Source organism: Balaenoptera physalus (genome assembly GCF_965194825.1).
Source record: "Balaenoptera physalus genome assembly, chromosome: 1".
Classification (NCBI taxonomy): Eukaryota; Metazoa; Chordata; class Mammalia; order Artiodactyla; family Balaenopteridae; genus Balaenoptera; species Balaenoptera physalus.
In genome coordinates this window covers 175168204-175186457 of record NC_138882.1, presented here as the reverse complement: position 1 = coordinate 175186457, position 18254 = coordinate 175168204, and the positions used below count along the sequence as shown (strand labels likewise).

The window sequence follows — 18254 nt, the reverse complement described above, 5'->3', positions numbered from 1 at the left end:
TCCTTGCATACGCCCTCAACCCCCTTGCTCCTTTCTTGTTAAATTGCACTCACCTGGCAAAACCACACCCTGGTTAATCCAACTCTGCACTTGCACCCACACAGTTGGCAGAAGCTGGAGAAAGACACACAGCCCTGCTGACTGGTCTCACTTTAATGTCACACCCACCCTCCTCCAGGGGACCCTTTGCACTGTCTCGAGATCCTACTATATGACCCAGTCTGTCACTCTCCCATGGTCCTATAGACAATTTCTTACCTTCTCCTCTCTCCTCAATCCCTGACAGCTCTTCCCCCAACCCTCCCTCAGCTCTTGACCTCGCTTCCTACCTCACTGAGAAGATAGAAATGATCAAAAGAGAATTTCTGCAGACTCTCAATACCTCCTCTACCCAATCCCTGGGTCTGTCCCTCATTTTTACCCTCCCTCCTGCTACCTTGGATGAACCCCATTTGCTCCTCTCTGTGCTTCCCTTCCACTCATACACCAGATCTCCTGCCTCTCACCTGCTCAAGGACTTCACTTGGGCCATTTCCCCCTCTCTACTGGTTCATTCCAATCAGTGTTGAGACATAATTTTTTGCATCTCAGAAAAAACCACAACAAAACCAAGGAACCTCTCTTTTTTTTTTTTTTTTAAATGTATATTGCACTGTCTGATCAAGCCTAGAGCTTTCTTTTTCTTTTTTTTTTTTTTTAATTAATTTATTTATTTATGGCTGTGTTGGGTCTTCATTTCTGTGCGAGGGCTTTCTCTAGTTGCGGCAAGCGGGGGCCACTCTTCATCGCGGTGCACGGGCCTCTCACTATCGCGGCCTCTCTTGTTGTGGAGCACAGGATCCAGACGCGCAGGCTCAGTAATTGTGGCTCACGGGCCCAGTTGCTCTGCGGCATGTGGGATCTTCCCAGACCAGGGCTCGAACCCGTGTCCCCTGCATTGGCAGGCAGATTCTCAACCACTGCGCCACCAGGGAAGCCCCGGAACCTCTCTTGACCTCACATCTGCATCCCCTCTACCCCATTTCTCTATATAGATCTTCCTTGACTTACGGTGGGGTTACATCCTGATAAACCCATGGTAAGCTGAAAATATCCTAAGTTGAAAATGCATGTAATACATGTAACCTACTGTTAACTAGGCTTAGCCCAGCCTACCTTAAACGTGCTCAGTACACTAACATTAGCCAGAAGTTGGGCAAAATCACCTAATACAAAGCCTATTTTATAATTAAATGTTGATTATCTCATCTAATTTATTGAATACTGTATTGAAAGTGAAAGACAGAATGGGTGTAAATGTATCGGTTGTTTCCCCTTGATGTGATGTGGTCATACGGTTCAATGGGAGCTGCAGCTCGCTGCCACTGCACAGCATCACGAGAGAGTATCAGACCCAATATCGCTAGCCCAGGAGAAGATTAAAATTCAAAATTCAAAGTACATTTTCTACTGAATGAGTATTGCTTGTGCACCATTGTAAAGTCGAAAAATTGTAAGTAGAACCATTGTAAGTTGAACCACCGTAAGTTGGGCACCGTCTGTATAGCAGAACTCTTTGAAAATGTTCATATTCGCTGCCTTCGCTTGTTCTCTTCTCGCTTGAACACACTTTAATAAGGCTTTTGTCCCCACCACTAGACTAAGACTGCTTTTTGTCGAGGTCACTTGTGACCTTCACGTTGCTTAATCCAATCCTCAAGGGGTTTTGGCCCCACCATGCAGCTTGTAGGATCTTAGTTCCTCCACCAGGGATTGGACCTGGGCCACAGCATTGAAAGTGCCCAGTCTTAACCACTGAACCGCCAGGGAACTCCCCACCACATTTTTTTTGGAAATAGGTTTATTGAGATATAATTTACCTAATGAATTATATGGGTGAAGTATATGATGGCTAACATATACTTCACCCATATAAAGTGTACAATTCAGTGGTGCTTGGTATACTGACAGAGCTGTTCAACCAGCACCATAATCAATTTTAGAACATTTTCGTCACCCCCCAAAGAAACCCTGTGCCCTTTAGCAGACCCCATTTTCCCCCAGCCCCTTCAACTCACAGGCAACCACTAATCTACTTTCTGCCTCTGTATAGATTGCCCTATTCTGGGCATTTCATATAAATAGAATCACATAATACGTGGTCTCTTGTTACTAGTTTCTTTTACTTAGCATAATGTTTTCAAGGTTCATTTATATTATAGCATGTATTAGTATTTCACTTTTTCTTTATTGACAAATAATATGCCATGGATATATGGATATACCACATTTTATTTATCCACTCATCAACTGATGGACATTTGAGTTGTTTCTACTTTTGGCTATTATGAATACTGCTATTAATATTCATGTACAAGTTTTTTTTTAACTTTTTTTCTTTTTAAAGAGCAGTTTTAAATTCATAGCAAAATTGAGAGGAAGGTACAGAGATTTCCTGTATAGGCTCTGCCCCCACATATGCATAGTCTCCTCCATTATCAACAAAATCCCACCAGAGTGGTACCTTTGTTACAACTGAGGAACTTACATTCACACATCATCATCACTCAAAGTTTACATGAGGGTCCACTCTTGGTGTTGTACACATACAAGTTTTTGTGTGGACATGTGTTTTCGTTTCTCTTGGGTAAATATCTAGAAGTGGAATTACTGGTCATAGGTAATAAGGTAACTTTATGTTTACCCATTTGAGGAACTGCCAGACTGGTTTCCAGAGCAGCTGCACCATTTTACATTTCTCACCAGTGGTGTATAAGGGTTACAATTTCTCCATATCCTTGTTGACACTTGTTATTATATGTCTTTTTGATTATAGCCATCTTAGAAGTAGTATCTCATTGTGGTTTTGATTTGGATGTCTCTGATGGCTAATGATGTTGAATTTCTTTTCATGTGCTTATTGGCCATCTGTATCTTTGGAGGAATGTCTATTCAAATCCTTTACCCATTTTAAGTTGCTTTTTTTTTTTTTCGGCTGTGCCGTACAACATGTGGGATCTTAGTTCCCCTAGCAGGGATGGAACCTGGGTCCCCTGCAGTGGAAGCGCGGAGTCCCAACCACTGGACCGCCAGGGAAGTCCCCTAAATTGCATTATTTTAAAAAGTTATTGTTGGGACTTCCCTGGTGGTGCAGTGGTTAAGACCCGGTGCTCCTAGTGCAGGGGGCCCGGATTCCATCCCTGGTTAGGGAACTAGATTCCACATGCATGCTGCAACTTGAGTTCGCGTGCCGAAACTAAGGAGCCACCTGCCACAACTAAGACCTGGTGCAACCAAATAAGTAAATAAATACTTTAAAAAATTATCTTTAAAAAAATTGTTGGGGCTTCTCTGGTGGCGCAGTGGTTAAGAATCCACCTGCCAGTGCAGGGGACACGGGTTCGAGCCCTGGTCCGGGAAGATCCCACATGCCGCGGAGCAACTAAGCCCGTGCGCCACAACTACTGAGCCTGCATGCCACAACTACTGAAGCCCATGCGCCTAGGGCCTGTGCTCTGCAACAAGAGAAGCCACCGCAATGAGAAGCCCATGCACTGCAATGAAGAGTAGCCCCACCTTGCTGCAACTAGAGAAAAGCCCTCACACAGCAATGAAGACCCAACGCAGCCAAAAATAAATAAATAAAATTAAAAAAAAAATTGTTGCGTTCTGAGGGTTCTTTATATATTTTAGATACAAGTCCCTTATCAGATACATGATTTGCAAAATTTTCGTCCATTCTAATTGTCAATTCTTAATCCTCATATTTTCCTAGATCTATAAATTGCATGTGACACAGCTGATCATTCCCTCCTCTTTGAAATACTTTCTTCACTTCGCTTTTAAGATATCTTACTATCCTGATTTTTCTCCTATTTCACTGATTACTATTTTGTGGTTTCCTCCTCATCCCCTCAACTGCTAAACAGTGAAGTGCCCAGGCCTCACTCCCTGGTCCTCTTCTCTTTTCTGTCTATACTCACTCCCTTGGTGATCTCATCCAGTTTCAAGCTTTAAATGCCATCTCTGTGCTGGCAAATCCCAGATTTATATATTCCAGCCCAGAGCTCTCTCCCGAACTCCAGGCTCATTTATCTAATTTTACGCAACACCTCTACATGTATCTTTATGGTCTCCTCAAACTTCGCACATCAAAAGCTGAATTCTGGGCTTCCCTGGTGGCGCAGTGGTTGAGAATCTGCCTGCCAATGCAGGGGACGCGGGTTCGAGCCCTGGTCTGGGAAGATCCCACATGCCGCGGAGCAGCTAGTCCCGTGAGCCACAACTACTGAGCCTGCGCGTCTGGAGCCTGTGCTCGGCAACGAGAGGCCGCGATAGTGAGAGGCCCGTGCACCGCGATGAAGAGTGGCCGCCGCTTGCCACAACTAGAGAAAGCCCTCGCACAGAAACGAAGACCCAACAAAGCCATACATACATACATACATACATACATAAAAAGAATGTAAGCAGACAAGAATAGCATTAAAAAAAAAATAGAAAAAATAAAAAGCTGAATTCTTTTTTTTTTTAATTAAAAAAAAATTTATTTATTATTTTTGGCTGTTTTGGGTCTTTGTTGCTGTGTGCGGGCTTTCTCTAGTTGCGGCGAGCGGGGGCTACTCTTCGTGGTGGTGTGCTGGCTTCTCATTGCAGTGGCTTCGCTTGTTGCGGAGCATGGGCTCTAGAGCGCACGGGCTTCAGTAGATGCAGCACGTGGGCTCAGTAGTTGTGGCTTGTGGACTCTAGAGCACAGGCTCAGTAGTTGTGGCGCACGGGCTTAGTTGCTCTGCGGCATGTGGGATCTTCCCGGACCAGGGCTCGAACCCGTGTCCCCTGCATTGGCAGGCAGATTCTTAACCACTGCGCCACCAGGGAAACCCCCAAAGCTGAAATCTTGAACTGATTTGCTCCTCCCACAGCAAATGGCAACTTCCAGTTCTTGGGCTGAACATATGTAGCCATTTTTTATTCCTTTCTCCTCTCACATCCCACATCCAATTTGTCCGCAAGTCTTGTTGGCTCTACCTTCAGAATACAGGCAAACTCTGACCCCATCTTGCCCCCCACCCAGCTTGCTGCCACCTCCGTGGGCATCACCCCCCTCCCCTGGATTATTGGAGCCTCCCTGCTGGCCCCCCTGCTATTGCACTTGTCTCTTACAGTGTGGTTTCAACCCAGCAGCCAGAGCGATCCTTTTAAAACACAATTCAGATCATGTCATTTTAATGCCTCCATCTCACTTGGAGTAAAAGCCAAAGTCCTCCACTCACCACAAGGCTTCATGGGACACCCCACCCCCATCTCCTCCCACTCTCCCCTCGCTCATCTGCTGCGGGTACACTGGCCTTCTTGATACTCCTCTCACACCTCAGAGCCTTTGCAAATTGCTTTCATCTGCCTGATACACTCATCCCCTCTTAGCCACATGGCTTCTGCCCAGTTCCTCCAGGTCTTTTTCTCAGTGTGTCCTTTTCTCAGTGAGCCCTAACTACCCAATTAGAATGGCAGTCTCCCCTCCCCACCCTCTCCTCTGCTTTATTGTTTCCATAGCGCCCAGCACCATCTACACATCATGCTACACATCATACCTATTTATTGCCTGTTTGTCTGTTGGAACAGACGCTCCAGGAGGGCAGAGATTTTGTCTGTTTTTGTTTTCTGTGTATCCCAGCTCCTGGAGTCTATAAATATTCATGGGACGAGTGAAAGGATGCTTGAGGGAAGGAGGAAGGAGCACTCTTCCAGAACCTGACCTTGCAGGGAGTGGTGCAGTATGGCTAGAGACAGATCTCTGAGGAGGGACTTGAACGGAGTCCTCCTCAAGCTCGTGGCAAGTTGGTTCCTGTTTCCAGCCAAGGAAGCCTGGTGAAGTAGGAGCCAAAAGCTTGAGTTCCCGTTCCAGCTTGGCCTCTTATTGGCTGTGTGCAACTGGGTGCAAATCACTCTCTTTCACTGAGCCTCGGTTTTCTCATCTGCTCATTGGGGTATTATGACCTAGTCTCAGGGCTGGCATAAAAAACCCAGTGCATGAGGGGTCCTGGCATGTAGTCAACACTCAGTGCATGCTTGCTCTCCCCAGAAGCAGTGCTAATTTGCTAGTTTGGAGCAAGGTTCAGATAGGTGTGGGTTTCTGCGGGGGGCGGGGGAGGAAGGAGGAAGAGAGAGTGAGACCATAGCGGCAGATGAGGCTCTGGGAGAGAAAGAGGAGGCTGAGGGCTAAACCCTAAAGGACAGGGAGAGACACCAGAAGACAGAGCTGTGAGCAGGGCACTCTCAGATCTCACTTCCCTCACCTATGAGGCAGCTCATAAAGCCCCACCCCCACCAAACTCATTTGAGCCTGTCCAGCCCCTTGGGGAGGCAAGCAGACACGACTGATGATTGATTACACCCATTTCATGGGTGAGGAAACTGAGGCTCAGGAGGTGGCAATATGCATCTCTGTCTCATCTCCCTTGCTAGAGGTAAGCTCCTCAGGTTCAAGGGCTGCCCACTTCCATTTCTGTCTCCTCAGGGCTGACGCTGCCAACTGAAAACAGGAGTGGGTATTCATCAGTGGGTTTCTAGCCCCAGCAGACCCCACACCCTCTTTTATAATAAATTTCTTGCAATATCTCTTTCCTGTAATGGAATGAGATTCACAGATAAAATATCCTATTCACACACTCAAAATTTTGAAAAAAAAAAAAATCAAGGTAATGCCCTAACTGAAATGTAAAGAAGAAATGAAAGGAAGGTAATCTGTTTTTTTTTTCATGATTTAATTTTTAATTGATATCTAATTATAAAACATTACTTAAGTTTCAGGTGTATGACATGGTTTGATATTTGTATACATTGTGAAATGATCACCACAATGTCTAGCTAACATCTATTACCACATGTAGTTACAATTTTTTTTCTTGTGATGAGAACTTTTAAGATCTACTCTCTTGGGACTTACCTGGCGGCAGTCCAGTGGCTAAGACTCCACACTCGCCACAGCTAAAGATCCCACAGGCGGCAACGAAAATTCCGCGGTGCAGCCAAATAAATAAATTTTAAAAATATTAAAGATTTACTCTCTTAGCAACTTCTGAATTATGATACAGTATTATTAACTTTAGTCACCATGCAGTACACCCATGACTTATTTATCTTAACTGGGAACTTGTAGATATTTATTTATTTATTTATTTGCTGTGTAAATACACAGGCAGACACTTGCAAAACAGGGCTTGTCAAATTGAAATGTGCATAGGAGTTACCTGGGGATCTTGTTAAAGTGGAGATTCTGAACAGCAGGTCTGGGGAAGGACCTGACAACCTGCATCTCTAACCAGCTCCCGGGTGTTGCCCAGCAGCTGCTTCACTGGCGCTGGCGGGAGAAGGATGCTTCCTGTTCCCTGGGCCCACGCACCACTCCGCCTTCTCAGCAGGACCTCCGCCCAGGGCCATCCCCTCTCCAGACCCGAGCAAGGGGCAGCCCTGTTGGGACGGCCCAGAGCAAACACTGCCCAGGAAAGCGCCCGCCCTGCTGCCAAGCCTCATTCCTGGCACCCACGTGGCTGGGTGCCCGCTGCCGAGGCAGCAGTTCCCACAGGAGGAGCCCGCCCTGGGGTATGGGCCACTGGGGAGGGAGGGAAGCCCTGGGAATCAAGGGGTGAGGGCTTTGTGTCCCCACCGCACTGCAGCTTGGGCCACTAAATCCCAGTGCACTGTTTTCTTGCCCTGAGCGCCCTCCCATCCCCCTGTCTTCCACTTCTCCCTCATTCCCTTTGCCCTCAGTCTGTCCTAGGCCCCTGTAATGGGGAGCCCAGATAATCTAGCTGTTCCCTATCCCGAGAAACTTTCAGGCTGGAGGCCAGCAGACAGGCAAACAGACAACTTTCGCCTTTAAGCAGGTGTTCTGTCAAAGGAGGTATGTGGGAGGGAACTCATTTCCAGCCTTTTGGGTGCCAATCAGAGAAGGCTTCCTGGAGGCAGCAGGAGCCCAGCAGGGCATGAAGGCTGTGGAGGGATACCTTAGACAGCCCTCTCTCCCAGAGTCCCTGCCTGGCCAGGGCCTGCTGATTTGGGGCACCAGCAGGGGCATTGCTGCTGTGAGGATTCCAGAGGACCCCATTTTACAGGCTAGGGTAGAGGAAAGAGAAGCTGGGTTTGAGGCCCAGCTGTGCTGCTGACATACTGTGTGCCTTCTGGGGTAAGCCCTTTTCCTGTCTGGGCCACCATAAAGGGATGGGATCTGAGGATCCCCAAGGCCAGTCTAGCTCTAAAGCCTGCGGTCCCTTGGTGACCAATGAGGAGGATTTATCATCTCTGAGGTGGGGAGGCCAGGCAGCAGGCTTATGCAGGGCTGGAGCTGGCTCTGGGCAGGGGGAGTCGGTTCCGGGGAGACTCTGAGGTGGTCTCCCACCTGAGAGCTAGGCCAGACTGTTCTACTTTCTGGGCTCTGCCGGAAGGCAAAACATTAACCCATGACAGCAGAAATAACAAATGACAACAGGAATAACAAATGCCCTTCCCTCCCACGAGGACTGTGCTCCACAGCTTACAAAGCTGTTTTTTTTGCTACCATCTCATTTGATCCTCACAAACTTGGCGTTAGTGCCATTTGACAGATGAGAAAACTGAGGCCCAGAGAAGTCAAGTCACTAGCACAAGGTCTCAGAGCTAAGAAGACATCCCAGGACTTGAACCCAGTATCCCATACATGGTTTAGGGAAAGTTTCCTGAATCTCCTGGGTCTGAATTGTCCCTGAAGTACAACCCTTGAACATGGGGCCCTAAATTTCCATCAGGATCATTAACTTTGGATATTAGAGCTGGAAGGCTAAATCTCTCACTGCACAGGTGGGGAAACTGAGGCTGTGGAGAGGAAGGGTCTTGCCCATTTGCCAGATAAGGTACTGGCCTCCACCCCTAGGTTCTCAGGTGAAGTTCCTGGGGCTTTTTCAGCTCCCTCTCCTCCTAGTGATCTGGAGGCCTGTGTGTGGGCACAGTGGGGAGGGAGGGTTTAGTGCAAGAATCCTCCAAATCAAAGAGGGAGCCTGACAGGAATGGGGAGGGGTTAGGTCATAGAAAATATGCTTTGCCTTTAGGCTTTATTTCCTAAGATGAAGATGTGTCACTAAAGCAAGGAGGAGATGGTGATGGGTTTTAATTTGGTTTTGTTCTTCACTGTTTGCTTCCCAGGCAGGAGCTCAAGCCTTGACTGCAGAGGTGAACGACGCTGAGCCAGCCCCTGGCCAGGTCTGCTCCCCTCTCAAGGCCCTGGCTTTGACGTGATTTTAATGGTGAGCCTGTGTCAGGCACCGATGGAAATGGGAGTGTGTTTTCTGTGGCCCAATCATAGCCCAACCCAGAATCAGGGTGGGGTTCTGTTTGGGCCTGGGTGGAGATCTTTGTCACTGGGCTCAGGTCCAGTTTATGACCAAGGTCAGGGCTCATCCTGGGAGCAAGGAGCAGGGAGCAGGGAGAAGCAGCCCTTGGTCCCTCCCAGGGGAGAACCAGCCCAGGAGGGTGAGTCAGGCAGTCCGGCTGGGAGTTCACAGGCCTCCCTTTAGGCTCCTGGACTGGAGCAGAGGCTCTGGTGAAGGTGATGCCCAGGCTCTCTGGTCCACCATCAGGTGTGTCTTAAGGGGAGGTGACCTCCCACCTCCACCCAACATCCTCTCACCAGACAACCTGCTCACCAGGACTCTGGACTCTCTTTCTGCTGGTCCCGCTCCAGGCTCTGAAGTTTACAGAGGCAAGTGGTGCGGATCATGGTCTCTAACTGTCCTCAGGGCTCTGTCCAGAGGTAAGCTGATGAATTGGCTAGCTGGGAAAAATAACCAAAAGCCCTGCACTGTGGCTGATTTCAAGCCACCCATGCGATGTCACTGCATGTAGAGTTGGGAAGAGATTCACACAATCAGCTCTTGCAAGCAGATAGGAGCCAGCTCCAGCACACCACTGGCTCTGTCCCAGGACGGTCCCACTGCCGTCCACAGGGCAGGTAGCGGCTCGGGTCCCACTAGCTCACAGGGTCAGGGTGCCCTCGAGGGTTTCCTGTCTTATCCTTGTGCCTGTTGGTGTGAAGGTGATGGTGATTATGATCGTGATTGACGTTGTGATTGTGACGGTTGAGGCTTCACTTGCTACCACTGACCTCTTCTCAGTCAAGGAAGTGCCTCCGTCCCCCGAGGGAAACTGCCAGGAGGTGTGTGCCCAGGAGTACGATGGCCGATTAGGTCCTCCCCAGGGCTGTATCATGGCTCTTTCCAGGACACTGGAAGCCTGATGTGGCCTTATGGACAGATGTCCTGCCATCTCCTACTCCCCCTGTGCATTGATGACCTAGCCTCATACCTCACTGAGGAAACAGGAGCCCAATGTGTGGGAAGCCCAGCCCTTACCTCTACTGACCCTATACCCCTCCCTGCACTCGGCCCATCTTCTCCTTCCCTACTCATTCCTGAGAACAAGGCCCTCCTCTTATCAAAGGATGGCGCTTAGTGGCTTCCCACTGATGGGAATAAAAATCCCACTTCTTTCCCCGGCTGATTTTATTTTACTTTATTTACTTATTTATCGTTTTGGCCCTGCCACGTCACATGCAGGATCTTAGTTCCCCGACCAGGGATCGAACCCGTGCCCCCTGCAGTGGAAGTGCGGAGTCTCATCCACTGGACCACCAGGTAAGTCCCTCCCCGGCTGACTTTAACCTCACCTCCTCCCACCCTGGCTTCCTATGCTCCAGCTACTCGGGCCACCTTTCTGTTCCACAAGCACAGCAAGTTTGTTCCGGCCTCAGGGTCTCGGAGTCCACAGTCGCCCCAGATCTCTGCACGACAGCCTCAGCTCAGAGTCCTTCCCTGACCCCCCCCTCTTAAGGGGCTCCCCCAGTTCCTCTCCATCTCATCCTCCTTGTGTTTCCTGCCCTGCAGTGTTCTTGTGTGTTACTGATTCAACTGTCTTCCCCATTAGATTGTAAGCTCCACGGTGCAGGGACCTCATTCTCTGCTGTATCTGGTACCTGGTCTGTGCCCAATAAAAGGATATGGAATAAATGAATAGATGTCTATGTTTCTTCCCTCTTTGTTCTCCCTGGGTCATTGCTAGCATCTTGTTTGAATGTCCAGGCCTGGTTTCTGCTCTGTGCTGGGCTATAAATGGAAGGGGCAGTGTCCCAACTGCACTTGGCCGGCGTGCAGGGCACTTGTGGTGGTGGCATCAGAAATTGGTAGGTGATTGCAAGGGGCTTTGGGTCTGACCAGTGTTGAAAGGTCCAGATGCCACTGACTTGGGTTTGGTTTTAATAAAGAAGGCAGCATCTCCTCCTAGCTTCATGCTATCATTACCACCAGGCTTCCTTACTGGGTGGACTTTTGTTGGTTTTTGGCTGCCCTACATCCCAACCCCCTTTCTCTTTAGGGGGAAGCCCCCACTACATGTGTCTCGATGGACATCCTACTACTGAAGTTGAGGGGACCACATGCCCCTCCTCCCACTCCTTGGCAGATAGGACATGGGCACATGACCTGGGCTCGGCCAATTGGATGCCTCAGCCCAGAGCTTTGAATCTTGAGTGAGTGATGCAAAGATAGGAGGGTTTAGAATTCACTGAGAAAGGTGGCCTTTGGTAGTAGTGGTCAATGTGGTGTCTGATGGTGACAGTTCTATCTGGGTGTCTTGCTGAGGGGCTTGGTCTGTCCAATGCTGTTACTTCTTTGGTTCCTGCCCTTTATCTCAGCCTGGATCACCGGGCTTTGTGTCCATTCTGGGAGCTCCCCAATATCTTTTGTTTCTTCATAGGTCAGCCAGAGTCAGGTTCTATTGCTTGCACCCAAGAACTCTTATTGCCACCTACCTCCACCACTAGACATTGTCATTATCACCATTCCCATCAATCCCAAGATCAAGCACCCATCAGTTTAGCCCCATAATCTTCACCAGACACCATCACCATCCATGTCTTGTGACCTCAAGCATCAATAGCTTTAACCATCCTCAGGCTCTCAAACTGTATTTGTCAGGGTTCAGTGCAGGAAACAGAAACCCTGCCTTAGTGTTTTTAGCAGGAAGGTATTTAATAGAGGACAATTGTTCCAGAGGCCAAATGAGCCACGCCTCTAAGAATGACTCCCAGAACCATACAGAACTGACCCACCAAGAGAGTCACTGTGAATTCAAGAACACGCCCCTGAAGCTTCAGTCCAGGTATCAGGAAGCTGCAGGTAAGAAGTTGCTACCACCACATTCACAACTGCCACTGCCTCCGGGCAAGCAGGAAGCTGGACCCGATACCAGAACACTGCTGCAGAAAAACCTCCTGTTACTGCAAACTTGCGGGCTGGCAGAAACAGCCAAAAGGGAGCAAAAAAACAAAAACCAAAAAACAAACCCCCAAAACCCCCACTACAACAACCAAATCATAAATAGTGTTTATTATGTGGCCAGCACTCTTCTATTATTACCCCTATTTTATAAATGAGAAAACCGAAGCACAGAAAGGGCTGCACCTCACTTTAGCCTTCCAGATCTTGCTGGAGTGAATCTAATAAGTGGAGCCTGTTCCACATATAAACGCTGCAAGGGAGGGAAATGTAGTTGTTAGCTTTCCAACCTCCCCGTCTAGCAGGGTGGGATGGAGGCTGAGAGAGCCCAGCCACAGGATCTACCCTGTAAACCATCACTACCACTGTCACCTCTCCATCAACAATATGATCTGCTTTTTTTCCCCCCGAAATAAACTCTGCTTTATTCAGATAGCAAAAGGTTGAGAATCAAACATTATATTATATTTTATTTTTTTGGCTGTGTTGGATCTTCATTGCTGCGTGCGGGCTTGCTCTAGTTGCGGCGAGCAGGGGCTACTCTTGTTGTGGAGCCCGGGCTCTAGGCGCGCGGGCTTCAGTAGTTGTGGCGCGCGGGCTCAGTAGTTGAGGCTCACGGGCTCTAGAGCGCAGGCTCAGTAGTTGTGGTGCACGGGCTTAGTTGCTTCGCAGCATGTGGGATCTTCCCAGACCAGGGCGCAAACCCGTGTCCCCTGCATTGGCAGGCGGATTCTTAACCACTGCGCCACCAAGGAAGCCCTCAAACACTATATTTTAAACCTCATTTGCACATCTTTGAAACCAGAGGGGACATCCCTGGGCCAATCACCTGGGATGACCTTGGCTGACAGACACCTGGATGAGGGAACCATCCCCTTAACCACCATCAAGTCATTACCAGCCCCATCACCTCCTCCACCAACACTGAGCTCTGACAGCCGTCACTTGACAAACGTCACCATCAGTGTCACTACCACCATTGTCATGATTATCCCCATTACCTCCATCCCCAGCGGCAGGGCGGTGTTGAGCGGCAATTGAGGTCACTTCCTTGCCTTGGTGCTCCACAAAGTAATTGCTTAATTAGATGGTTGTGCTTTGAGCTATTTCCTCAAAGTAGGAAATCTTCCCAGGCTCCGATGAAGCTGGGGATGGTTTATATACTGGAGGGGTCTGCCCCTGTGAGTGTGGCTGTGTGGGTCCAAGGCAAGCCTCTGGGAGGCCATTCCATCCATCCCCCTACCTTTGTGGTGGAGAAAAGCAACATAGTAGTTAGGAGTGCTGGTCAAGTTAGTCTAGGTCAGCTTAGACAAGTGACTTCACCTTTCTGGGTCTCAGTTTCTTTATCTGTAAAATAGGATAGTTCTTATAGAGGAACGTGGGGATTAGAGGTAATGTAAATAAAGAACCTGGCACAGTGCTTAGTGCTTAGGAGGCTCTCAAATGGAAGTCACTAATACCTTTTATTTCTTTTTTTTTTTTTTTTTTTTTAGTGTTTTTCTATGTATGGGAATATGCAAGAGCCTGGGCTCATTGAAAATATTCCTTTGATATGCATCTTTTTTTTTTTAAATAAATTTATTTATTTATTTATTTATGGCTGCATTGGGTCTTCCTTGCTGTGTGCGGACTTTCTCTAGTTGCGGCGAGCGGGGGCTACTCTTCATTGCCGTGCGCGGGCTCCTCACTACCGTGGCTTCTCTTGTTGCGGAGCACGGGCTCTAGGTGCGCGGGCCTCAGTAGTTGTGGCCCACGGGCTCAGTATTTGTGGCTCGAGGGATCTAGAGCGCAGGCTCAGTAGTTGTGGCACACAGGCTTAGTTGCTCTGTGGCATGTGGGATCTTCCCGGACCAGGGCTCGAACCCGTGTCCCTTGCATTGGCAGGCGGATTCTTAACCACTACGCCACCAGGGAAGCCCCCTTTTATTTCTTTTATCAAACACTTATATAGAGCTCACTTCGTGCCAGCACTGTTCGGAGCACTTGACAAATTTCAGTTCATTAACTGAAACTTCATAAGAGCCCGTAAGAGATAGGTACTACTATTTTTCCCTTTTTACAGATGAGGAAACTGAGGCACAGAGAGGTTAAGTAGCTTATCCAAGGTTACACAGCTAGTTAGTGATGGAACTGGGATTTTAGCTCAGGGAGTCCAGCTCAAATCTGAGCTCTTGACCCCGATGCTCTCTGGCAGCAAGTGTTTCTTCCCTGTTCTAAAAAGCTCCCCTTCTGCCCCATCCAGGTTGGAGAAGACGCTGCTCTTTTTGTCCAGCAATTGGAAACGGGCCTCCAGAAGTCACTGTGTCCAGTTTCTCATCTTGGACAGAAATACCCGCATTCACCTTGTCCAGGGCCTCCCATCCCTCCCAGCCAGGAAGTCCTTCCTGTTGTCTGATTTGGATTTGGGCTGAGGCAGCAATTTCCAGGGAGGAACCTCCTGGGCTGAGAGACCTCGTAGTGGGGACCTCAGGAGATGTGGTGGAGGGAGGGGTCTTGACCCTGGGATCTCAGCCAGTGGGATGGGGGTGGAGGGGGTCTGGGGTGGGTGGAGCTCTGGGGCAGGCCTCCCTGTTAGCTGCTCTGCAGGGGGCCTTGTTTCCCCACCCATTCCATGACTGCACCGGAGACCTCTCAGGCCCCAATGAGCTCCAGGCCCTTCACCAAGCCCCCTCCTCCTCAGCTCCCGCACACCTCACCCAGGCCCTGCCATGTCCTCTGGGCCCCCTCTTCTTGGTCCCCATCCCTTTTGCCCTCTCGATATCTGACATCATTGTCTGCTCCCTGGATTCTGAGATCCCATTCTGCCCAGGCTTCCCTCCCCCTGCAACCCCCTTGGTCTCTTCTCCCTCTTACTCCATCGTGGGGGGCTCCTTGGGGAGCTGGCACCACACCCCAGGGCCTGGGCATCTCAGTCACCACAGCCTCAACATGTCCCAAACCCACCACATCTTCTCGCTCCAAATTTGGCCTCCATCTTAGCCAGGGGCCCAAACCGAAAAGAAAGCTCGGGGTCTCCCTAGACTTGCCCCTTCTCCTTCCTCCACACGACATCCCGGCCATCTAACAGTTAGTAAGCACTCACTGCATACCAGTTGAGGAGCTCCCAGAGTGGGGCCGACCAAAGCAGGTTCCTGGGCATGTATAAACACTCCTGAAGCTTCCACAAATACAGGGATGGGGAAGAGGTTTGTAATAAGTCTGGATTTTCCACAGTTAAGCTGGGGTGAGGAGGGCCCCTCTGGAGGGTCGTGTGAAGGGGCTGCTCGTGGATGCTGGTGTACACCACTCAGAACCCCCTACAGGACTCAGGCACTCGTTCCCCCAGAAACCACCTAGTACAAGATTATGTCCCCTCCTTAGGGGCAGCCTGGATTCAGGGACTGGTCACCGGGGAAGCTCAGGGGCCTGGTCCTCTTGCCTCAGCTGGGGTTAACTCTGAAGGGCTGTCCCAGCGCCTTGAGGAAAACATTTCTGACACCCCACCACCTATTAGGCCTCTTGTTCCCTCATGCATAGACTTCCTGTATTTTTCATTCATAGCCTTCGTCCCACTTCATAATTGTCTTCATTCATTTGTTCAATACCAGGAGTGCTCCACGCACTGATACACCAGTGAACAGGAGGCAAAATCCCTGCTCTAGACGGGAGACAGGCCATAGCACGTATATAGTATAACGTGAGGTGGTGACCTGCGTTCTGAAAGAAAGTGAGGAGGACAAAGGATGGAAGGAAGATGCAGGTTTTTTTTTAGAATTTTTTTTTTTTTGATGTGGACAATTTTTAAAGTCTTTATTGAATTCGTTACAATATTGCTTCTGTTTTATGTTTTGGTTTTTTGGCCTCAAGGCATGTGGGATCTTAGCTCCCCAGCCAGGGATCGAACCCGCACCCCCTGCACTGGGAGGCGAAGTCTCAACCACTGGACTGCCAGGGAAGTCCTGGAAGATGCTCTTTTGAGATGTTAACATTTGAATGGAGGCCTGTGTGGAGTGAGAGAGGAAGTCACAGCGACATCGACATCGGGGCATGGAACATCCCAGGAGAGGGAACAGCAAGTGCAAGGGGCCCTGAGGCAGGAATGTGACCATGAACTTGAGAAACAAGGAGGCCAGCATGTCCAGAATGGAAGGAGCCAGGGCCAGCTGCATGTGCTGGATTCCTTGTTCCTTCATCCCACCTCACCGGTGCCCTTGGGCAAGAGCCTGCCCTGTCCTGAGATTCAGGGTCTCCTCCATCAGGTGCAGCAGGGGTGAGTCATCCTTGGCCACTGCTGGGCAGGCCTGTTGAGGTTAAATTGGGGCCCCTTATCATTTTCTCCCCTGGCTCCCCTCTATCGTTCTCTCCTAGCCCTTAACCCGATTTCTAACTATATTTTTATGTGTGATTACTCGCTGTCTGTAAGGTCTCTAGGTGCAGGGACGGTGCCTGCCTCATTCACCAGGAGATGCCCAGAGTGCAGCACTGTGCTGGTTTATACAGGAGGCACTCAGTAAATGTTGAATGAATGAATGACACCACTTTATAAATTATAAAGCAGGAGTGATGGGAAAGGCTGTGATGGTTGTAAAATAACTGCTGTCTACACAGGCAGAGGAAGCTGCCCAGCAGGAATCTAGCCAGTGTGTGGCTCAGGGCGGGGGGCGGGGAATCTGAGCAGCCTTGTCCCCACCCCACCCCTAACCCCAGGACTTGGTAAGACTGAAAATAACACTGATAACAACAGTCATTTCGGCCATGCTACCTCATTTAATCTGCATAACAAAGTCACGGGGTGAGTACTACCATTATACCCATTGTAAAGATTTGGAAGCTGAGGCTCAGGGATTTTAAGGAATTTACCCAAGATAAATAAATGGTGGGGCTAGGATTCACGCCCAGGTCTGTCTGAGATCATGGTCCACCAGAGGGTTAGCAATGACATTCTCCTGCTCCTCTCCTCAGTTTTACACTTTTAAATCTTCCCTATCCCCATCTTGCCTTCTCCAGACTCCCTGCTCCAGGCACCTCTCAGAACCTGTTTATCTATCTGTAAAGTGGACACATTAATGGCTGCCCATTTCATAGTGACAGCCCATGAGGATGAGGACATTCTGTACATTGTCAAGGGCTGGGTGGTGCCGAGGTAGTGGAAGACGCAGCAGGGACCTGCCCAAGGCCACCTCGAGGTGGCAGGTGAGCATCCCTGGGTTGTGGCTGGGCACTGTTGGTGAGTGAGTGTGAGTGTGTGAGAGTGTGGGTAAGTGTGAGTGTAGACCAGCCTTCAGGGGACTCTTGGAGGGCAAGAAAAGCCCCCTCTGCTTCTAACGTAAGGCTTCCAGTTTATTAAATGAAAAAGTAAAAAGGGCTGCATGATACATGGTATATTTTAAATGTTTACATTGAACAAATGAATGCTTTTACCACACAGAATACAATGCAATATAATAGTGCTATTCACAAGATAATTACAGGATTTATAGAAAATATTAATTCATTGTGCACTGCAGGGGGTGTGGTCGGGTAATGAGACCCAAGTTTAGATTTGCCTAACGAGCAGTCTGTGCTTCTCTCCCATCGTGTACCTTTGTCACTGCATGTTATATCCTCATTTGGGCATCTCAACAGCCTATAAGGCCCTACTCCATCTGGCCCCCTCCTCCCCCCACTCAGCCCACTCTCTGGCTTCTTCACGGCTCTTTGAATCAAGGCAAGCACAGTCTTGCCCCAGGGCATTTGCCCTTGCTGTCCCCTCTGCCTGGGACCCTCCTTCCTCAGATACTCTCATGGATTACTTCCATCACATCTTCTGGTCTCTATGCAAATGTCCTTTCTCAGGAGGCCTTCCTGTACCACCCTATTTAAAATTGCAAACCATTCCTACGTTCCCTATTCCCCATCCCGTCTTTATTTTTCTCCCTAAGATAACTTTTCAACATCTCATCACCACACACACACACACACACACACACTATATTGGTTTATTGTCTAGCTGCATCA

At 49.1% G+C, this 18254-nt stretch overlaps 1 protein-coding gene across 1 annotated transcript in view; it reads left to right on the top strand.

Annotated features, from left to right (window-relative positions):
• The window catches only part of LOC309650123 (uncharacterized protein), a 39793-nt gene that overhangs the window by 4595 nt on the left and 16944 nt on the right, over positions 1-18254 (top strand). Inside the window, exons 2-7 of the mRNA XM_082441093.1 lie at positions 1035-1078; positions 9154-9210; positions 9657-9760; positions 10563-10640; positions 12055-12179; positions 14521-17450. Coding sequence (XP_082297219.1) covers positions 9726-9760; positions 10563-10640; positions 12055-12179; positions 14521-15257 — 975 coding nt within the window. The 5' untranslated portion in view covers positions 1035-1078; positions 9154-9210; positions 9657-9725 and the 3' untranslated portion in view covers positions 15258-17450. The remainder of the gene's footprint in view (positions 1-1034; positions 1079-9153; positions 9211-9656; positions 9761-10562; positions 10641-12054; positions 12180-14520; positions 17451-18254) is intronic.